The sequence below is a fragment of the Bidens hawaiensis genome, unplaced genomic scaffold (genome assembly GCF_021521415.1).
Source record: "Bidens hawaiensis isolate Kalapana, Puna unplaced genomic scaffold, B.hawaiensis_p1.1 tig00001433_1, whole genome shotgun sequence".
Lineage (NCBI taxonomy): Eukaryota > Viridiplantae > Streptophyta > Magnoliopsida > Asterales > Asteraceae > Bidens > Bidens hawaiensis.
The window spans coordinates 279,881-303,638 of record NW_027491080.1 but is presented as its reverse complement, the minus strand read 5'-3'; the positions used below and the strand labels follow the sequence as shown (position 1 = coordinate 303,638).

The 23,758-nt window shown below is 34.9% G+C and overlaps 2 protein-coding genes and 1 pseudogene across 3 annotated transcripts; 1 reads left to right on the top strand and 2 right to left on the bottom strand.

The window, feature by feature from the left end:
• Window positions 1-725: 725 nt before the first annotated feature.
• LOC143576015 (protein FAR1-RELATED SEQUENCE 5-like) lies at window positions 726-3,826 on the bottom strand. Its single transcript, XM_077060224.1, has 3 exons — window positions 3,794-3,826; window positions 2,503-2,564; window positions 726-1,707 (listed from the first exon to the last, which is right to left on the bottom strand). The coding sequence occupies exons 1-3, from the start codon at window positions 3,824-3,826 to the stop codon at window positions 726-728; spliced, it is 1,077 nt and encodes a 358-aa protein (XP_076916339.1).
• A 4,313-nt stretch (window positions 3,827-8,139) lies between these two features.
• LOC143576003 (uncharacterized) lies at window positions 8,140-10,117 on the top strand (annotated as a pseudogene). Its single transcript, XR_013142873.1, has 3 exons — window positions 8,140-8,458; window positions 9,409-9,984; window positions 10,030-10,117. The product of XR_013142873.1 is annotated as an uncharacterized LOC143576003 (transcript).
• Window positions 10,118-18,116: 7,999 nt separating this feature from the next.
• On the bottom strand, window positions 18,117-21,265 carry LOC143576082 (heat shock cognate 70 kDa protein 2-like). The gene is made up of 2 exons (XM_077060276.1): window positions 21,020-21,265; window positions 18,117-19,971 (listed from the first exon to the last, which is right to left on the bottom strand). Exons 1-2 carry the CDS (start codon window positions 21,231-21,233, stop codon window positions 18,242-18,244), a joined length of 1,944 nt encoding a protein of 647 aa, XP_076916391.1. The 5' UTR covers window positions 21,234-21,265; the 3' UTR covers window positions 18,117-18,241.
• Between the last annotated feature and the right edge of the window lie 2,493 nt (window positions 21,266-23,758).

The window sequence follows — 23,758 nt, the reverse complement described above, 5'->3', positions numbered from 1 at the left end:
AGAACTTGAAATTGGGATTCTTTGTGTTTCCACCAAGCCAAATTATTAAAGTTTTCAAAATTTTGATAAATCTATTCAAATACACCTCCCCAGTTCGATACTTGGGGTGCTATCCTAAGCCCATTTACTATGTTAGTTTCTTGAAGTATTGTATAAAATAAGTATTGGATTTCTACTACTGCTACTTGACGCCGAAGACACTGACTCATGTATACTAGTATTGTTAAACCTTATTTTGTTAGACACAAGTTAAACATATTTTTTAAATAATTGTTAAAAGTTATTGTAGTGTTTGTTGCAAAATTGATGTCTTCATCTAGCAAATCCACATGTAATTTCAAGTAAAGTTTCATACCGGTGACTTTTAGGTATGGGTTCAATGTTACGACAACAATGGACCTTTTTTAGATTTATAAGAGTAGAGGGTGTTTTTGAGAGTTACAATTAAACTAAAGCAAACATCTGATAAAAACTATCAAAACTACGTAGTTTTGATAAAAACTTAAAAAATTCCTAAAAAACTAATCCCAAAACACAACCATGCCTGTCTGCTCTTCTTCTCTCTGATGTTCCAGCAAACCCTAGGTGCTCAGTTCCCGCCAATCGACAAGTAAGAAGGACGTAGATTGATGCAGTAGGACACAAAGCTATTAATCGTGCTCATTAAACCCTAGGTTGTTCTATCTAACAGTGAATACGAAGATTAACAGGGAAGATGACGAAGATTAACAGTGAAGATGACGAAGATTAGGTCGTTCACTATAACGAACTGTAAGTGATTGAAGATGTTCAATTTGATGTTTCTTTATATGCCATGAATAGAAGCGATGCCGGGTTTTTGGAAAAACTCTTTTAAGTGCATTTCCAATAGTCTTGTCTTGATCAGCAATTATTGCCAATGGATGCTTATCAAACATGCACTTTAAGAAATTTTGAAATAACCATTCAAAAGTCTCTTGCTTCTCGTTCTCCAACAATGCACTGGCAAAAAGTATGGACTGACGGTGATGATTCACCCCGACAAATGGAGCAAATAGCATCATAAACTTGTTGGTCATATATGTGACATCAAACACAACAACATATGCAAATTTTATATATGAGTCTCTTGATCTCCCATCTGCCCAAAAAATATTTATAGGAGACCCATATTCAAATAAGTCCACAACAAAATAAAGGCCGGGGTCTTCTATTAATTTATCCTGGAAATGTTTAATAAGGTCATAAAACTCCTTACCCTTGTGTTGTTTTCGTTGTTCACCTAAGATATCGGCACATTGTTTTGCTGTAACATCATTTTCACTTGGATTTTTCATGGTATTTACGACCTTCTTGATTTGACAAGGTCTCAACCCAGATTGACCAAGTTTCAACATTAGAGATTTGCAAGCCATTGAGCGGTGAAACTTCCCATGAGATCTATGTTTCATGAATTTGGTCGGAGTAACGGTTAGCTCATGGTTGTGTGCATTGCTAAATTCACCGACTGACCATTTCCCATCATTACCCATTGAAATCCGAAGAAATGCTTCACATCCCGTCCTTAAAGCCCTACGACGTTTCTTAGCGTTTCCCTCAGATCCATCACGCTTCAAATCTTTAAACCCCTCTTTGTTGCATACATATTTCTTTCGGTAAGCCTCATTTGTTGTCTTATTTTTAAAAGTCGAACGTTTACGTATTCCAAATCCATGTAAAAACGCAAAACTATTATAGAATTTATATGCGTCATCAGGAGTATCAAAAACTTGTCCAATTACTTAATTTGTCACTTCTTTTTCAACCGCAAACTCCGGGTCCATATCTGTTGTTTTCTCTATTTCAACACCGTAACCGTTATTTGTGATCAAATGCGCGTTTGCATTAATATGTTCAATAAGACTTGTTTCAAAAACCTCCTTCTCTTATTGAACTTCTAAATCCATTATGGTTTGGATGTCCTGCATCAACAACAATAGAATATTAGAAGACGAAAACTGATAATCAAAAAGCGAAAGAAAGTATTAGAACATTGGTACAAGAACTTCTTAAGATTGACCGATTAACAACTTTGCCGATGTTATATGTTATCACCTTTTGATTAAGTAAATGGAGAGAAATAGCTCTTGAATGATTAATCTTCGTCTTGCTATATGAACTTGATCGGGAACCTAGGGTTCCTTCTTACTTGTCGATCGGCGGTGAACTGAGGGCCTAGGGTTTGCTGGAACATCAGAGAGAAGAAGAGAAGGCAGGCGTTGCTGTGTTTTGGGATTAGTTTTTAGGAATTTTTTAAGTTTTTATCAAAACTACGTAGTTTTGATAGGTTTACCGTGTAAGGCTAGGCGTCTCACAGCACCGTATTCACTTTCCCCAAGAACAATCCATGGGTTTGATTTTGTGCAGCATGCAAATTTTTAAATATTTTTTAAGTCAGTCTTATATCAATTAGGGTTTTATAAAACACACACTTTTTTTAAGTCGGCCTCATATCAATTAGGGCTTTATAAAACACACACTTACGTAGCGGCTATCTCTCTCCCTTCCTCATACTCACCCTTGCTACTCTTTCTATAGTCCTCCCACTGTAAATGTAAATTTAGATTCATTTGTTAAATATTTAATTGTTCTTGATGTTAATTGTTAAGTTATTTGTTAAATTTTAGTTTTAATAGTTTTGTTAGTTTGTAAATAAACTTTGCCCGAGCCATCGAACCAACCCGGAATTTTTTATACCCGATTCTATGAAATTGAAGCATATAAAAGTAGTGCACCACAAAAAAAAAATTCCTGGATCCGTCACTGCCCGAGTAAGCCTTTCTGAGACGGGATGCTAACCGTACATACTGATTTTGACGTTCTTTGCCTGAGACACACAAGAACCCTCATCAAAAAAGAAACACATCACTAGACGAAAGCCTCCCCGAGTTAAGTTTAAAACCTGAGACCATAAAGATTTCAAGTCTCAACCATCATCTCATACCATTGAACCAAAAAGCCAAGTGCATCTACCTATTCATTCTGGAGGTGTTTTCCCACTAAAACCATTGACCCACGTTAACAAAAAACAATGCGGATCCTTTTAAACCCATACCCGTTTCTCATTCTAACTCTTCTAACCCATCGACAACATCAGAACCCTAATCGGCTAATTATATTCCATTTACGGTAGTCCAACACCATTGTCAGCACCCGAACCCTAATCGATCTTTAAGGTATCATATCTTGCTATCTTTTGTATCTGTAATCGTTTCATACATCTATTGGACATCTTTATTATTCATATGTAATCGGTTACGTGTGTATTTATGCTCAAGAATTGCATCTATCGCATCTACCTTTAATCTGGTATTTTGAATTAACGAGGTATGTTTTGTTTATCTTTGTTATTGGTATTCTATTTTGGATTCGGTTTTTAAATTGTACGGAAATCTTTAATTGTTTTGGTCTTCCTAAAATGAAAACATTACATGATATGTTTGTTAACCGCTGTTTTAAATGAGATGTTCATTCATAATTGAGATGTTATTTCTATGCTTACTTTTCTTTGTAATTCAGCATGTTTGCTTCATGATAACCATATTGTGTTTTGTTATGCTTTTGAGATGAATGAACTCAATAATTGTTTAATTTTTGGAAAGCCGATTTTAATTTGATATTATGATATTATTCAGACACATATTTGATGTAAATTTCATTACAGAGTTCACATTCATGCTAATAGTTATATATGATTTAGATTAAAACCACTTGGAGGCAGTGAAGTTGATTATAAAAATTTGCAAGCTGATTTCATAGCAGGTGTGCTGTTCACTTGTAGGTGTTTCATCATTTCAATAACATCCATTTTTTCGAATTGTTGAATTAGAGGCAAAACCTTTAATTCAATTATATATATATAAAATATTTCCCCTCTCCAATACCAAAGAGAAATTATCACGCAATGCATCGGTTGAAAGTGTTGCACAATGCTGAAGAGGCTAATTACTATAATGACTGTTATGGTTTTTGTAAGTAAGTGAATGATTTCAAAGGCACTTTTGTTAATTGTTATTTGCTATCATATGGTATTAATAAGATGTAAAAGATTGTTGTGCTATTTAATTTATATATGTGATTTATAGGTTCAGGCAGAGCATGGGGTCCCTTTCAGAGCAAATACTACTTCACTGGCTGAGGGGAATGTGGCTCAGTTAAAGGTCCACATATGGAGCACATTTTGGTGTTTCACGGTTCCCTTGATTTGATCTTAGTGTTTTGGGAGGTAATGGTAGCATGTTTGGAGCTGGACTTACATAATTGTTACAAATGCAACCATGGGTCACTCAAAACCTATATAAGTTTACTTAATATGTAAATAATACCGCAACATTTGAAAACTAGAGGTGACAAAAAGAACGAGTGGTCAATACAAATTTGGTTTAATATCGGTCAACACGGGTGTGGTTGTGTTTCAGTTGACTCACTTAATTTTTTTGTTCATTATTAAATCTTTTTATAAATACTGAACTCCATATGAATAAATATAATTAAAGTGTTTTAATAGAACATGTTTCATTATGCAGTACAACAGGAATATGTTGTTGGGGAAACGAGGTCAATATTTCTAATGTCTTCACACGCTTATCTTAGCAGTCACAAAGGTATTATATTACCATCTTCTGATGTTTGCTCACTTTTAATGGTGAGTTGTAATAATGGAAATAAAGGTTTAATAATATGCAGTAATCCATTGTGCAGCTGGTGGATGAAATATTGCTTTTTTTTTTGAGTTTTCATCTCATGTAGTACTTTGTTAATGCAACTGTGTTGGGAAATTAAGATATGCATCTTTAAAATTCGTACTTAAGATTGGAAAAAGTGTGTAGGATTGAGCAATTTATGGATGGGTCACCCTCATTATATTATATATAATAATGAACAAGTCAAATATAATATTTATTTAATTTGTGAATGGGTCAAGATTATAATTTTATTAAAATGATAAAAAAACTGTAAAAAATCCCGTGTTATACACGGGTTCTAAATCTAGTTAATTAATATAGTGATATAGTATTCATTCATACTTGATAATACCCATTCTTTGATATGTCAAACAAGTGACTACGCCATAAGTCCCATAAGTTATGTTTAAGCCAGCGAAGTCAGTAATTCACTAATTTGGATTAAACCCCGTTAATGCTCAAATTGGGCTTTATAACAAAGATGGGCCGATCTTTAAACTTTCATCCAAACAGAATAAATTATGACTAGTGTGACACTGTGACCCATATACAATAATACAAATCTGTGTGTATTCTGCAAAACACCATAAGGTGTAACACGTTAAAAAAGGTAGTGGACTACAATTGAGCTCGTATTAATAAGAGGTGAAAAGAGCAGGTTGGAAACCGACCTGTTGGATTGAAATCGGGTTAAGAAAATTTATGTTAACCGTTTAAGCCCAAACTAAATTGCATACAAACTGTTTTAAGACCCGAATCGGTTTGAAACCGAATTGTTCCTTCTCCCCTTGTAAACCGGTTCCAAGTCATCTGAACCAGGTAAAGCCAAAACCTGACGTTGACCGCGTTTGATCTAACCATAACCAAATTGGGCCAAAAACTTATTTGTACACCTCTACTCAAGATAGCTGTTTAGACCATGTATAGAACCTTCTAGTTGGTAGGCTTAACTAGAATGGGCCAACTTCAACTTGCGCTCGCTAAAATTAGTTTTAACACGTTGGGCTTTGGTTTAATTATGAGGGTATTTCGTCATTGCATGAAGTTGTATATCAAGTGGGTGTTTGGGATTCCATATTTTACCTCCTTATAAATTTTCATTAAGTTAATAAGTTACAACAGTGTAACTTATGAAACTTTTCCTCTCATAATATAAGCAATCCCAAACATCTTTTACTAAAGTTAATAAGTTATAAGTTGGTAAAAATAAGCAATCCCAAACACCCCCCAAATTATCAATCAATAGCACATACCCATTAAAATAACACCCAAAAGGTTGTAATATTTAAAACGTATATTGGTTTGATTCTCTTTTTAGTCGATGTCGGTCTCAACTAATGAATTGGTTGCTGGCGGCCCCAACTTTTAACGTATTTTGTTCCCAACGGTCCGTGACTAACGGAAAACTAACATCGTTAGTTGCAGGTTGCCGGAAAAAACGTTTTTGTCGGAAAAGTCGCATTTTTTTTTCTAGAAAACAGCATCCGATCACTGCCACCACCGTTAATTGACTCACCACCAACCAACCACCACCACTTGAGCACTACCAATCGATTCCGACTATGGTTCAAAGGTTCCGGTGACCTCAATAATTGGGGCTTTTACTAGAAAAATGTTATTAAAGGTCCGATACAAAGTTACAAAGATGCTTAGGATAAAAATGTTGAGTTTTACAGCCAAAAACGTTTTTCCGGCGACCTGCAACTAATGGCGTTAGGATTATGTTAGTCACGGACCGTTGGTAACAAATACGTTAAAAGTGAGAGTCGTCAGCAACCAATTCGTTAGTTGGGACCGACAATAACCAAAAGGCGATAGTTAGGATTAATAAAAATCAATATACCTATTTAAAATATAAATTATTTTTATTATTGCTGCTGAGGTTGAGTAATAACCAGTAAATACCAGACGCTTGATATGAGACTAGATTGAATTATGTGTGTACGTAGATATTGGTTCGATTTCGATTACTCAAAGTATGGTTCGATACTGCTTCAGTCTAAAAGTAATATTAATTCCAAAAGAAAATTTGTTATTATTAGTTGTCCGTGACGATCCATTGTATCATTTGATATACATTTATTATGTAAGAATATCCTTGAAATATTGCCGGTCTCGGCCAAGACTAAACCAACTCAATCTTTAATCAGGTTTATTTATTTATTTATTTTTATGTGTCAATCAAGTTCGGTTCACACGCCTCTATGAATACTGAGCATTCTCAACCCATCCCTTATGATTTTGTGAGGGGAATTTGTAAATTATAGGGTGGGTTGTGAGTGTAAATTATAGGGTGGGTAGAGAAAATGTAGTGATTTTTTGTAAATTTGGAGAAAATGTAGTGATTTTTTGTAAATTACAGGATGGAGAGAGAAAACTGTAATGATAAAAGTATAAAAAAAATATTATTTAATTAAACTGTAGAAAGAGATGTATTATATAGTATAATTATAGAGATGGGGATGAAGGACTAGCTGAGAATGCTCAATGCACCTAACCTTGCTGAATAATCGTCTCTCCTTTGAGTGATTGAATTATACATCATTAAAGTTTTTTCAGACATCATATAAAGTTATATCGGGTGATTGAATTACACATCATATAAAAACTAAATTTTATAATATAAAAATCACCTTAAAATAAAATACTCTACATCAGTTCATGTATTTGATATTAGTGTTTAAATAGTCACATAAAATTTGAAATTCTTGGTACACTACGTAAAAATGTTTTGTTTGAACATGTCAATAAACATCATGTCACTTTTTTACAAATCTTTTTCATGGAATAATGAATATAAAAACAAATAACTAACCCTACCATGTAGACACAAATATACCATCCACCCAAACATTTGCCAACTTCCAAATTAACAAACAATCCAAAATTTGAAATTAATATATTCCTTTGTCCGTTTTCTTTTCCATATATTTAATTTCCAGTTTCATTTTTGGTAAATATTTGCCTCCAAAATTATCATTATTTTTACCTACTACAATACAATTTTGCCGGTCCATGTGAGCTCTGTCACCCACATTTGCCAAATCTTTTTTTTTAATAAATTTAAATCCCCTTCTACTTCTTCTAATTCTTTTCTCCTCTCACCCTTCAAATATTTTAAATTTGGTATTTACATTCAGATTCAATTTTAAAAGCCAAAAAAATATGGAATTTTAATCTTTTTTAATCAAATATATTCCAATTCCTTTTATTACAATTCAATTCCAATTTATAAGCCAAAAAATAAAGAATTTGCTTATTTCTTCAAATCTTTTCCAATTTCCTTTTACCATTTAATTTCAATAAAGCCAAAAAAAATATAAATTTTCATCCTTAAACAACCCTCTTTTTTTATTATTTTCTTTTTTCAGCCAAAGTCTTTTACTTCAAAAAAAGGGTATCTATCAAAGCTTCTTCTTTTATGGTTTCACTTGTTTTCTGCGCATGTGAACTACGGGTGAAAGGTCACCTTCCTTGGCTCTTTCTAGTTTTTATAAATTAAAAAAGATTCTAAATTTTATAATTTTAGTAATGGGATTTCCTTAACAAATTAGAAATCCAAAAACCCATTATTAAGTTTCTTATGAGTTTACCTCATATGTTTCAGTTTAGTTTCAAAAATCTTGAAAAAAAGTTCAATCTTTTTGGAGGGTAAAAACAATGGCATCTTTTAGTGGCTTAGCAATTCGCTTGAGTCTTCTCTTTGGGTTTGTACTCATAGCTTCTGTTGCTGAGGTTTGTTATCTTCTGAAGAGGTATGTACCCGCCTCAACACCGAGCAAGGCGGGTCAACCCACAAGATAAAGAAATTATGAAGGCACAAAGCCAAAACCTATGCGCATGGCGCATACAAAACATGCTCAGGCATCATATGCCCAGGCACACATATGCTCGCGGCGCATCAGCGCGCGGCGCATATCACATGCTCGCGCATATCACATCTGCGCATGAAATATCTGCGCGTGAGAATAAATAGAAGACCTCGCGCATCCTCAGGATTGGCGCATATCACACATGCACATAATCGACCTCGTCCTTATCCAAATCAGGATTAGGGCAACCTTGATTGTGCACGTCAGACAACCTTCCAGAAGGCATCTTTTTAAGGAGTAAGAATATGCTGATGTTGACAGCTGCCAAATGAAAGGTCAACAACTCAGCATGACACATGTGCTACCACGCGATTACAACCAACGAGAAAGCGCCAGGTGTCCCAGAGGACACGTGGCGCAGTGCGATTGGAGGAGGCCAACGAGGTTGAGCCCAATCAGTGGAAACCCTATCACTATAAATACAGCATCAACTCCACTTTGATGGACACATTCATACTCAATCATTGACAGTTACAGGCAGTGATATCACATTCAATCATATTGAATTACATTCACTCACAGTCAGTTACAGACAAACACACAGTCTCACAATCATACAGTATTCAGCTATTAAGCAATACTCTTGAGATTCCCTTACTCTCACATTATTATCTTCTCCACCATATACTTATTCTCACGCCGGAGGGTTACCCCAAAGAGGACCCCTCTGTCCCTTTCTGAGGGGTAAGTTAACGGCGTTGTTCATTTTGTAGGTGGAAGAACACAGATCCAGAAGAACCATCGGTGAAATAGTACAATCAAAACCCGAGGAAAGTAGATCTGCTACCAGTGAGTAGATCCACGCTTCTTCATTGGCGCCATCCGTGAGAAGATATTGAAAACCAAGATTCATCATCTTCTACTTCTTATTCCAAATATACCCTTACCCTTACTCATCTTTCTTGTTTCAAGAACCATAATTCTTCAAGAAACCCACAAGCCCACCAAGAAGATTTGCAAAATTGTGAAGATGGGATTAATAATATTGAAAAACAACAAGAGCCCACCTCAAAAGATTTGCCAACTAAGGGTTTTGGAGAAGAAAGTTTGGATCTTGAACTCATGAGGCTTCATAATTTGTGTGGGCCACCAAGGTTTCTTTTTACAATCAATGAAGAAACAAAGGAGGATTTGGAGTTAGAAAGTAGAAAAGGTGGTTCAAGATCAATGAGTTTAAGTGAGCTTCTTTGCCAACCAGAAACACCAATATCTTCACCATCACCCTTTAAAGACTTCCAACTTGGAAGGTTATTTGAACCCATTGTTTGATTGTTATGAGGCTAATGAGTTTGATATTAACAAGATTAGATCCTCACCACCTCCCACATTCAAGTTCTTGAGGGATGCAGAGGAGAAGTTGTTGAAAAGATTGATGCAATTAAAGAAGAATCAAGATGCAATGGCAGATTGTTCAATGAAAATAGAGGAGAAAGATAATAAGGCGAAAAGTGAAGGTAGGATTCATCATCATCAAATGTCTACACCTTCACAGGTACTTCCATTGGCTTTTTCTCCATCAAATTGAGAATTGCATGACGGTTTGTAACTAGAAAAAGAAAAAAAGATTAATTTTTTTGGTTATTTGTTTTTTTTTTTTAACTTTTGGTGTAACATATGAATTTAAATGAGATGGTACTTGGTAGGACTTGCTTTTGTTATTTGTTCAAAGAAATCATTGAAGCATAGAGTTTATTTGAAATCTGTCTTAACCAAAAGCATAGATGTGTGATCATGTGAACAACATTAGGGTTTTAATGTTACAATCGAATTTAAAAAACCGAAATTAGATTAGCATCATATTCAACTACGAGTTTGTGTCCGGGTTTTTAATATATTATTTTAATCGAGCAAGCACTCAGAGCCAATTCGGGTTTGAATTTTTTAATTCAAATCTGTATTCTAGTTACAATTCATATTTGTATTAATAATTCAATTTACAAATAACACTGAAACCCATCTGGTCACCTAAATATTTGTGACAAATGGCCTCGAGCATGATGTTTGGAATTTTGCTTTGTGACGAGCTATTAAAATCTTTTAAGTTAATTAAAATTGCATAATTTAAAAAATATAATGGTTTTTAATATTTTAACATATAATCTTCTATTATAGGCTATAAACTTATTTGTTGAAATAGACATGTTTATTATTATTATACAAAAGAACTTATGATGGAAATGGGTATAAAGTCCCCATTGGAAATTTCCATGTTTGTACCAATCTACAAATAATATTTGTTTGAACAACGTTGGTACCAACCACCATATACTAAATAACTATTTTTTTTGAACGGCAACTTTCATTAAACAAACCAAACTAGCAAGAAGCTAAGGTTGACAATACAACACAACAAAAGGAAACACTTAGAAACACCACTCTCTCCAAGATAAGTTTTTGAACGACAATCTGTTCTTTATCCAAAGAAACGCCAAAGATTTAACGTCATCAATCACCTTATCAACCGAGCTCTCCTTATTTTCAAAGATAGTTTGGTTCCTTACTTTCCATATGCACCAACATGTAGTCATAATAATACCTTGTAGAACCTTTTTCTTTATGTTGCAAAGAGGAGCTGTTTTATGAATTGTAAGAAGATCACGAACCACGAATGCGAAAATGGGAGGGATCTTACACCAAGAGTCAATATACTGCCAAATGCGAAAACGGAAATCAACCTCGCTTTCTGTAGGTGGAAGGCTTACTCTCTTAAAATCGGTAATGAAATCTCTACCTACGTATTTCTTTTCTTTATATAGAGCTCCACAAAAGATCATTGACCAACTCGAACCAAAAAGGAGGAATTTTTTTTAGGGTTGTAACTCGGGCAGAAATAAGATATGTTGGGTAAGTTGGGACCGGGTTACTACGCCAATTGAAGCTGGTGGTCTTGGTCTATCTCCTCTCCGAGACTCAAACATTGCTTTATTATCAAAATGGTATTGGCGATATAAACTCGAAGAGGATTCCTTATGGCGAAAAGTGATCATGTCAATTCATAGCTCAATTAGATCTTGGCCAATTATTCCTCATGCTAAGCGCTTCACCGGGGTTTGGAAGGCAATTGCAAAGTTGGAGAACCATTTGGCTATTTCAAGTCTAAAACTTGGTAATCTTGTTAAAGGTAATCTTGGTAATGGTAGAAGAATAAGGTTCTGGATTGACACGTGGTTGATATTAGAACCTCTCAAGGATGCTTTTCCAAACCTTTTTGCAAATGTGGGCTATAAAAATTGTTATGTTGTGGATTGCTTTGATGAGAGGATTCGTTCTTGGAAGTGGAAATGGAAAAGAAAGTCTTTGAGTGGGGATGAAAGAAATGAATTAGTTGATTTAAAAAATTTACTACAACATGTAAATCTTTCGGATCAACTAGAGAAATGGGTTTGGACCGCTGACTCTTCGGGAGATTTTTCGGTGGCGTCTATGAAAAAGGTTTTGTTTAATACTTTTGGTTTGAATGGTTAATTTGTAATGGGATGGAACAATTGGGTTCCAAAAAAATAAATATTTTTATGTGGAAAGCTGAGATGGACCGGATACCGACTCGGGAAGTTCTTGCTTTTAGAAACATTCCGGTCAACACGACCATCTGCTCTTTCTGTGAGGAAGACCCGGAAAATGCAAATCACTGAATAACTACTAAAGGCTAGAGTTAGACTATCTAAGAATAATTAAAAAAAAATTATGAATGACATGATTGTTATCGATATGAAATTTTTATGAGTTTTGCAAATTTGTATTCATTTCATTAAATGCTTCTAAAAAGAATTTAAACATGTGTATTCAGGGGTAGCACACGGCCAAACCATTGATGACCTGATCTGAGAGACTCAGCCTAAAGAAAACTATTAATCTAATGTCATTAGTCTCATCTAAATATTGTTAGCTTAGACAATCGGTTATTATTTTGTTTACGTTAGCCAAGTTTGTTCAGTGTTTTGATATAGACATCAAATACCATCTGAATTAACGTCAGTTCATATGATCATCACAAATATAAAATGCTTTGTTAGAACGGTTTTTTTGTTTATGAAATGTTAACTTTTTATATGAAAAACACAAACATAGAATGTAACTCAATTTGTGATTAATTCATGTTTCGGTCTTTCAAATTGTAATTCACGATCATGGTTTACTTATGTCAGCATGGTAGGTATTAACTTCTTCCAATATACAACTAATTGTTTACTAATTTCCTTTTTGCTACACAGCTAAGTACCTATATAGCTTCCATTTCTTTTTAAAATTACTAAAATTATTTTCTAGAAGTTGAAAACTGAATGGGTGGATAACAGTTAAAAGACAACAATAAGTATTATATTAAATAAATATAATAGTCAGGTAACGCTTATATTTTAATATCTATAAAAAGTAAAAATAAAAATAAAAAAATTGGCATGGGCCAATTCGTAAGTTATATTATTTATTTATTTCGATGGGTGCAGGCAACTTACCCTTAAAGTTTGAACCTTCAATAGTGGAAGTAACTTGTATGAATAAATAATGGGATAGTAGGCAGAAAGCACTTTAGGAGTATGAAGTATGAACACTTGTACATTTACACATTATATTATTCTGAAACAGATAAATATACCGTAAAAAATCATTTATAGCAAAAGCCATTTGAAATATTATTGTCAATTATGATTCCTATGAACCTCCTTAAAAGTTCCTACAGATAACCTAAAATTTTCTCTGTCAAAACCGATCTAGTGCAAAGGCATTGTCAATTATGATTCATATGGACTCTACTAAAACATTGATAGTATCTCATGGAACAATAGCAATGTGCGGTGACTTAGGTGTGTCCAAAATCCATTCTCCTTCAAATCTATCTTCCTTTCCCTACAGATGATAATCATACCGGGTTAACAGGTTGATATGTTTTGTATTAACTAGTTGAAGGATACGATAATATAATTCATTTTAAAACACTCAACCGTTGTTTTTTATTACGTAAACAAGTCAAATGGGATGACGGCTTGTAAACTGAATGATGGTTTGTAAAACATGTTGGGAGTTGTAAACACATTATACTGAATTGATGAAGCAGGTCGTAAATGAGTTAGCTGGTCGATTTTATAAAATAAATTTTCTTGTTATTTATTCTAACTTCAAGGGTTGACGAGCCCACTATTCAATTAAACACAAATATTTTTAAACATAACACCTTGAATTTTCTGTAATATATATAAACAAAGTTTTAAAGCAAAATGCCAAAAAGACCTATGAACAAAATGTCAAAAAGACCTACAAACAATTTGCACTTTTACGTGTAGAAATTATGAAAATTGAAAGTTACATCATTTATACTTAGTGTGAGATGGATCGTATGCTCTACGTCTCGCCTCTTTGTTATTGGAAATTCCGTTATTCTGTGCTTTCATAATGCAGCAACACGCCAACCTTAGTATTGATCCAATAATCCTCTTTCTATTTTTGCATCCCGTTACAACGACTAATTATTTTGTTAACCTTTAGATCGTTACCAATATATGAGATCTACAAAATGCAAATATCCCACTAACCAATAAAGTTGAATAAAATTACATGTTATTTATTTATCATTGTTATTATTATTATTATTTTACAAACAATAACAACAAAAGAGAAAATGTTGTTTTGGTTGAGTATTATTTAAACGGTTATATTTTTCAACCATGTTAGAGCATTCTCAGCCCATTCTCTATATTTTTGTGAGTGGGATTTGTAAATTATATGGTATGGTTATGAGTGGTTGTGAGTAGAGGATAGAGATAATGTTGTAGGGGAAAGTTAAATTTAGAGATTTACTGTTCATACCGTATAATTTTTTAATATTTTTCAAAAGTGGTTGTGAGTTGAGGAAAGAGAAAAGATAATGATAAAGGTATAAAAAGTATTATTTAATTAAACAAGAGAGAGGGAAAAAAATAGTGATTATTAGTGTAATTATATGATATATATGGATATAGGGTAGAAAATGGGTTGGGAATGCTCTTAGTTAGTAACAATACCTCTTGTCATATGTTTAGATCCTAGTTTAATTCTAATGTTGTGTGCATTATTATTTAGGGCATGTTTGGGATTGAGTTTGAAAAATGTTTATTGGCTTTTTTAAAAAGTCATTTTAAAAAGCCAGGATTTAGGGTTTTTGGAAAAATGTTTTTCAACCCTTTCAAAAAGCTAAAATAAAAAAGCTTTTTGTGATTGCCAAACACATTTTAATTTATTGGCTTTTTAAAAACACCAATGAGCCAATAAGCGTTTTTCAAACTCAATCCCAAACATGCTCTTAATAATCCAAGCCATTCTATGGAACATGTTACTCTATATGAAGTCTTGTCATAATTACTTTAATTGTGAGCACATGTGTTGTTCTATATTTTTTGACGCTATTCTTGTTTATTTTTGAGCAACATATATTTGTTTTTTACCAGCTAACAATTCATTATCTTTTAATTTGAAATGCACTAATAATAGTTCATAACTTATTAATAAATAAAACTGAAATAATATCATTTCAAACTGCATCATATTGTGCAACCGATTAAAGCCTTAAAAGGCCAAACAAGTGTTAACATTCCGTTTTCTTCTACCATGGAAGGTGATTGGTGGTTATGGGTGGTGCAAGGTGAAGGACGTTTCACGGTTGTTGTGGGTGGCGTGAGGTGGGGTTCCAACCATGGTGTATGGTCCACAATGTGGTCATCCAAGGGAGGACGCGGCACCACTCGGGTATTTATAATTTCAAGAAATAACATTAATATACATTTTTAATTAATCAAAAAAACTTATTAAATTGAATTTTTCGAATGTTAAGAAAGTTCAAATGTAATTACTCTTTGCATTTTGTATCACTCTTCTTTTTAATTTTTACTTAAAGTAACTTCACACTTGAAAAAATTTGAACTATTTTTGTGAGGTAATGAATAGGTGGTTCTTTTAATGACCAATATATATTGTTTACATCGTGTAGTACGTTATGCCATTTAAAATTAACTATAACAAAACATTATTGTTTCAGATCATCTCAGTGTCGTACCGGCCATATCTAAAACTAGGTACTTAGTCGCATTGGTTATGCCTTTCCGAACCATTTGCATTTAAATTGAAGAGTTATTATTGGGTCCAGATTTCATTTTTTTTTACTTTAAAATCTTCTTTTCATAATTTATCTTATTTATAACATCATTCGGTCACTTGTCATGTCCGGTTTGGAAAAATCCTGTTATGCCGCTAAGCAATTGTACAAAAATTCATGTCTAATTTTTTTTTAGAGCGGGGACTTTCTTGTATTTAGGTTCCCGCACTCTCTTTAGAGAGCCCGATGCCCACTCTGACGAGACTATATTGTCTTAACCAGGTCCATGGTGGCTTCAAAGTTTGGCTTGGGTGTTCCCACGGGAAACCATACCGCTAGCTGTCACTTGACAGTCATTATGCCGTTACAAGAGCAGAACTCTCTGGCGAAACACACGGTTGGACGAAAACCCGGATGGACTATGAATCCAAACTAACAACCTTGTACAAGGCCTAGCTTAAATCCTTCATTAATACTTTAATTTTGAAATAATACAATAACAATTGAACTTTTTTAATGTAAAGAAAATTCCTATTAAAAAATGGTCATCAGCCAACGAAGTACGCGGTACGCAAGAGTCCAGACCCTGGTCAAGTGGTAGTGCAGACTGCAGGTCACTGGTGCACTTGTATTATATGATCATGAGCCCAAGGCCCCAAGGAACTTAGCATTAAATAATTTTGGGCCTAAGAGGAATAGAGTTAGCCGTCTTGGGCCACAGCAGCTAATAAATTTGTTGGTCCATACTGCACAATAATAAAATGTCACATTTAAATATGTTTGACAACTTGGTTTCAAACTATCAATAAATATGAAACAGGACCAAGGATGCAACAAAAGGGACTTAATGTCATAAGGATGCCAACAGGTCGAATATAAGACAAGTTATGATAATCCGTTTCTCACATTTGTTTATATAACTGTATCTCATTCGTGTTCTTGAACCCATCTCATAGCAATACAGTTTAGGGTATTGAATATTCAACTACAATTCTAATAGTTTTATAATTTTAATAATTTTGAGTTTCTAGTAAGTCAAAGAACTATTTATTGTACCTTTTAAATTGTGTAAAATGATAATATATTTAAGTAAACATGTTAGGTAATCATGCGGGTATCACCTAATAGGCTAATACCCACCCTAAACCCATGAAATCTTATTAACCTAGTCTCATGCCTACTCTCATATTCAAATACTCGTTCCATTTATTTTGAGTTTTCACGTTAGGTTTTTGGATTCTTTTGTCATCATACTTTGACTAACCAATTTGTTTTTCTAATAGAGTGTTACATGAAGACATGTGAACAAACTAAAACACACATATATACATACTTTTGTTTTATAAACAATAATACCTATTATTATTGAAAACCACATAATTTATATGTATCTATTAATTTGAATGTGATATACTAATCGATAGGTACATAGTCACCTTGTTTTCCTCTGCCACTAATTTTGATTATTTTTATGCAATACATAAAAATACAATGTATTACGTTCAAACCATCTCAACTTAACAACTACAATTGTAAACTTAAGTTGTAAACCGGAGCATGTGTGTTTATAATATTATGTAGTTTGAATTTTAAATTAAAGAGTTAAACTGTTTATGAAACTATTACCATGCAATGATTCAAGCCACTGACATACAGAACCTTCTTTTCTTTTAATCTCTTTCTTAAACATAAAATAATACTTATGAACAAGTAACACATAAAATAATTAGGTAACACATAAAACAATACTTATTAACTAGTAACACAAATAATTAAGGTAATATTTATTATTATTATTACTTAATGTTATAAAATTGAGGTGTTAGTATCATGTAATTAAGGTCATCATCATCATCATCGTACTCAGTATATCCCACCAATAGCAAAGCTATGGTATCATGTAATTAAGGTAATATTTATTATTATTATTATTACTTAATGTTATAAAATTGAGGTGTTAGTATCATGTTATAAAATAATACTTATGAACAAGTAACACTAAAATAATTAGGTAACACATAAAACAATACTTATTAACTAGTAACACATAAAATGTTATAAAATTGAGGTGTTAGTATCATGTAAAAACCTAATCATAAAATTTGTATACTAAAGTCTTGTATGTTTTTATCATAATGGAAGTTGGCATGCTTTATTTAGCGTCAAACAGGTTTGCAGTTTATTGGCTCGGCTTTAAGATATAATCAAAAGCTTTATTACCTAGCCTTTTAGCATAATTCTGATACAAGCCTTTTACCTAGCCTTGGTATCTAGACTAAACAGGCCAAATTAAAACGTCCGCATGTAGATAGACACGTATTTGCCAAGTTGTTCGAACCTTGTTTCCTTACAAAGTTTTCCATTAGGAAAACTGTAGCAAGACCCAAGTGACAATATGTCAATCAGCCCTTATCCTGCTTGTTCGAGAAAAAAACAAAACCCACAAAATAACATAAAAGAGAAAATTCATAAAATCCAAAAGCCAAACAAAATTCACCCCATAAAAACAGGGCCAACTAACATAACAATGTATCACGAGCACACTTGCTCAAACAAAATAAACCATAAAAAAACAGATAAACCAACCAACAGCATCACAACATTTAGTCGACTTCCTCAATCTTGGGTCCAGCACCGCCACTTGAATGAGCTGGCTCATCATCCATGCCCGCACCCGCATCACCTGCTCCACCCTGGTACATCTTGGCAATAATCGGGTTGCACACATTCTCGAGCTCCTTCATCTTGTCCTCAAACTCATCAGCCTCAGCCAATTGGTTGCTGTCCAACCATGAAATCGCCTCATCAATGGCGTCCTCAATCTTCTTCTTGTCACCCGGAGTCAACTTCTCACCGATCTTCTCATCCTTGACCGTGTTCCTCATGTTGTAGGCATAGTTTTCCAAAGCGTTCTTGGCCTCAACCTTCTTCTTGTGCTCCTCGTCCTCAGACTTATATTTCTCAGCCTCTTGAACCATCTTTTCAATCTCCTCCTTTGAGAGTCTACCCTTGTCGTTTGTGATGGTAATCTTGTTCTTCTGTCCAGTTGTCTTGTCTTCAGCTGAGACGTTTAAGATACCGTTTGCATCGATGTCGAAGCAGACAGTAATCTGAGGGACACCACGGGGAGCCGGTGGGATCCCGGAGAGTTCAAACTTACCCAACAAGTTGTTGTCACGGGTTCGGGTTCTTTCACCCTCGTACACCTGGATCAACACACCGGGCTGGTTGTCAGAATAGGTGGAGAAAACTTGCTCCTTCTTGGTCGGGATGGTGGTGTTTCTTGGGATAAGAACAGTCATCACACCTCCAGCGGTTTCAAGACCAAGGGACAATGGAGTGACATCCAAAAGAAGCAAGTCTTGCACCTTCTCGTTACCCTCACCGCTCAAGATGGCGGCTTGGACAGCGGCACCGTAAGCGACAGCCTCATCAGGGTTGATGCTCTTGCAAAGCTCCTTACCATTAAAGAAATCTTGAAGCAATTGTTGCACCTTCGGGATACGGGTAGAACCACCAACAAGCACAACATCATGGATTGAGCTCTTGTCCATCTTGGCGTCTCTCAAACACTTCTCAACAGGCTCCATACACTTTCTGAATAGATCCATGTTGAGCTCCTCAAATCTGGCACGGGTGATGGTAGAGTAGAAGTCAACACCCTCGTACAACGAGTCAATCTCAATGGTGGTTTGAGCAGTTGATGAGAGGGTTCTCTTTGCCCTTTCACAAGATGTCCTCAACCTTCTCAAGGCTCTCGGGTTTCCAGTAATATCTTTCTTGTGCTTCCTCTTGAACTCTTGAACAAAGTGGTTAACCATTCTGTTGTCAAAATCTTCACCACCAAGATGAGTGTCACCAGCAGTAGCCTTGACTTCAAAGATACCCTCTTCAATGGTCAACAAAGACACATCAAAAGTACCACCACCGAGATCAAAGATAAGCACATTCTTCTCACCAACGCTTGAGGCCTTCTTGTCAAGACCGTAAGCAATGGCAGCAGCAGTTGGCTCGTTGATAATACGCATAACATTAAGACCAGAAATAACACCGGCATCCTTTGTGGCTTGTCTTTGTGAGTCGTTGAAATAAGCAGGGACTGTGACAACTGCGTTCTTAACGGTGGTACCAAGGAAGGCTTCAGCAATTTCCTTCATCTTAATAAGAACCATAGATGAGATTTCTTCGGCAGCAAAAGTTTTCTCTTCGCCCTTGTAGTTGACAGAAATCATAGGCTTTTCAGCAGGTCCTGATAGAACCTTGAACGGCCACAATTTGATGTCGCTTTGGACTGAAGCGTCAGAAAATCTTCTTCCAATAAGACGCTTGGCATCTGTAAACGTAATCAACATAGTTAGCACAAGTTCAGATTTATATTATAAAACCTACAGGAACAAGTTATACACAAGTTAATCGATTATATATTAAGATCTATATTTAGATAGAAAACCATTATGCACACAAGTTACAAACAAGTTAATCGATATACTAATCAACAGGTGTTAAAATAAACACACCCCAACAAGTTGCAACAACCACACACACTAGTTTCACTATAAAACGGCTTATGCTCAAATGCAAGCTAACTGATTATTACTACTAATCAAGCAATAACAAAACTAAGCAGTCTTACTACTAGCAAACAATAACAAAACTAAGCAGTCAGATCTAATGATACATTCAATAAGAGCATACAAAACTTTTAATACACCTAAAGATTTATGTTAAAAAAAACAAGCTGAGGCATTCAAATCTAAACAAACATTCAACAAGCACAAACACTACAACCAATATACAAACAAACTTATGAATGCAGAAACAAGCATTCAAATCTAAGCATATATTCAGTAAAAACAAACACAGCCTTCAATACAAGTAAGCAAACATCTCATTACTAACAACCAGCAGGTGCAAAAATAAGCGTTCTAATAAACTAAATTCAATACATAAAACTTATTCTCACAAGCAAGCTAACTTCTGATAACTAACGATCAACAGAAGCAAATATAAACACTCAGATACAAAGAATAGGTTCAATACATATTCAAACTATAGCTTACAATCAAAATATCTCCTACATGTTAAATCTAAAGCATCACGTTTAACCTCCTATATTCAGATCCGTCAATAGGCAACTAATTTGATTCAGATCTATAATTACTAGACGCATAAGCATCGAAGTTTAGCAAAATCAACAGTTAATGATGCATTTACACTAAAATAAACGAATACAGGCCGCATGTTAAAAGGTCTAACAGCAACATACAACTAAAAATCAAACTAGCAATATCTAAACTTATTAAGCATATAAAACGCAGATCTATAAGCATATAAAACTCAGATCTATAATAAAAACAGCATAAAAATCGTATAAAACTTACCGAAAACGGTGTTGATAGGGTTCATGGCGACCTGATTCTTGGCGGCATCACCAATCAACCGCTCGGAGTCAGTAAACGCCACGTAAGACGGGGTGGTCCTGTTCCCTTGGTCATTGGCAATGATCTCAACACGGTCGTGTTGCCATACACCAACGCAAGAGTATGTGGTACCGAGATCGATACCGATAGCTGGACCTTCACCTTTGCCGGCCATTGCTGTGTTGTGTTGGTTATTATTCTCTCTCGGCGTAATTAGGGTTTGAGAGAGAGGCGTGAGGGGTTAAGAATAGGAGGAAGAGGTGGTTTATATGGAGTGTGGGAAGAGGGGTATTTGGGTTCTAGAATGTTCTTCAACCGTTCAGATTGGTTCTAATAAGTTAAATGGACGGCTGGATTTTATTGATGGAGGGAGAGCTTGTTTTTCTTTGGTCAATCGCGGCTCCTTTTAAACCTAATTTGTGGGAGCGTAAGCTTTTTTCTTTTTTCTTATTTATTTATTTAATTTGTTTTTTTATTGTGGAAGAAGAAAAAAGCTAAATTAATCAAAAGAAAAAAAGAACAAGTAATTTATTTTGTAACTGTTTATGTGAAATTAAAACTTTAATATTGTGTTTTTAATTGTTGTATAAATATTTGTTGTGGTAAGGAAGAAACTTGGTGTTTCATATGACTCAGGTTTGATTTTACCCACATCATTTAGTTTTGGCGGTACCAGGTGATGATGGGAGATTAGACAAGCAGGTGGCGTTTACTAGTTGGATCCTTGAACTGAACGAGTTTTTATCTCACTGCACAGTCGTGCCTTCGGCCGAGTGTCCACGGGTGCTAACCTTATGTGAGGGTTTACCCCTGATCGGAAGACACGTTTATCCCGATGTGATGAAATGTAGCCAATAGCACATTTTAATGATTCGTTGTTATACACACAAAAAAAAGGATATATTGTAATAAATGGCCTTTAAAGATTGGGAGTTTCATCTCTTTTATTAACTTGAAACTCACCATTAACTAAGATTCAAAATTACTTGTTGAATTATGGTCTTTTAGAAATATTATTTCTTACTAATCTGGGTAACTAGGCAGGTCGAACGAGTTTGGATGATAGAACAAAACGTATGTGATCGATACAAGTTATGAACAAAATAGGTTCGAATTAAGACGAATTATTTTGTAGAACTGTATTTTATGACATGGATGATAGATGCTAAGGTTAACTAAATATTTGTGTGGTACAAATTATAAATTGTTATTTCCTTTTTGTAATAAAATAGGTTCGAATTAACACGAATTATTTTGTAAAAAAAAAAAGGTTCAAATGAAGAGAGTTCAATGTTCACATGGTATCAACCATTTACTCCAGTACTTAAAAATTCCTTCTGACACGAGCCCATAGTACGCCGCTCCTCTCTCCTTCTCGTCAATTGCCAATTGTCGACATTCTTCACATGTTTTTCTTCTTATTCTTCTAATCCTAATCAACTATGGCAACTTCTACATCAATCGATGGAACCCTTCATGTAGTTGTTATTCAACAAATTAACACCATTAAATTCTCCTTCAAAAACTATTTATTATATGAAAGAATCAAACGATTCCTCTTTCTTATCAAAGCCCGGCCGATGTTCACATCACTGTCAGTTGTGTTGCTAGCACGTCCATTATGTTAATCATTGGCCTAATATCGTAAGTTATGTTACAAAGTCTTTGCCTTCAGGCGCCAATGCTAATTTGGCTTAAGCCTTTCATGCATAATGTCATGTCAACTCGAGATATCCTGATTGGTATGCTGATTTTGGTGCCACTTATCATTTAACAGCTTCATCAAATAATCTCTCTCATGCATATCCATTTATGAGCAACAATAACGTCACTTTTGGAAATGATAATGTTCTCTCTATTTCTAACATGAGTCACTCTATAGTTACTAATGATACTCAGTTGCGTGAATTTTTTATTACTCCTAGTGTCATAGAGAATTTGTTATGGATTAGCAAGCTTACAAGTGATAATTCGGTTGATAGTCTCTTTTCTCAACCATTTTTTATATTTAGAATCGAGTAATAAAAATAGTGAAGAAAACACTAACCGGACCCCGGGCAGATTACGGATAACCTGGGGGTTAGATAGATGTTTCCCACGAGGGGTTAGACCCGGTAAAGATGGTTCTTCTGATAACCTGCAAAACAGACACCGTGAGCTTGTCACTGAGAAGGGGGGGTTCCTCCTTGTGACCACCCTCCGGCGTGAGAATCAGACTAGATTTCTCTTTAAATATAAATGTATATTAAGAGATTGCTAGAGCAGATATCAGGTATAATATGATAAGATATGTTAAGATGAGATGATCATACCATTTGTGGTATTTATAGCCGAAGGTAGGTTTCCAAGGAGGTGTGGCCGGCTGCAATAGTATTCCTGTTCAACCAACAGTGGCCTACGCACGTGCCCTGCTGGTAGTTGGTGGGTAGGCAGCGGCTGATAGTGACCAGGCCTGCTGTGTACTATTCCTTTTCCACCAACTGCCGGCTATGCACGTGGTATGGCAGTAGTTTGTGAGTAGGCAGCGGCTAATAGTGATACAGTACAGGAGCATGCTGCTCGCCATACTGTTGTCAATAAGCTGTCGTATCTTTAGTCAGATCTTTTGCCCATACCTCGTCAGGTACAGTACAGAAGATCTTCCCGTATCGTACGGACTGGCTTATTTGGGCGGGAGTATTCCCCCTCCCGCCCTTGTGC

Bases quoted from the DNA above. Each gene is read 5' to 3' on its own strand.
- LOC143576015 (XM_077060224.1), bottom strand. From the start codon at position 3,826: ATGGATGTTATTGAAATGATGAAACACCTACAA. The intron at 2,565-3,793 runs GTGAACAGCACA...TTACATTTACAG, and splicing joins AAATGATGAAACACCTACAA to TGGGAGGACTATAGAAAGAG. The intron at 1,708-2,502 runs GTAAGTGTGTGT...ATTCTATAATAG, and splicing joins GGGAGAGAGATAGCCGCTAC to TTTTGCGTTTTTACATGGAT.
- LOC143576082 (XM_077060276.1), bottom strand. From the start codon at position 21,233: ATGGCCGGCAAAGGTGAAGGTCCAGCTATCGGTATCGATCTCGGTACC. The intron at 19,972-21,019 runs GTAAGTTTTATA...TTACGTTTACAG, and splicing joins CCCTATCAACACCGTTTTCG to ATGCCAAGCGTCTTATTGGA.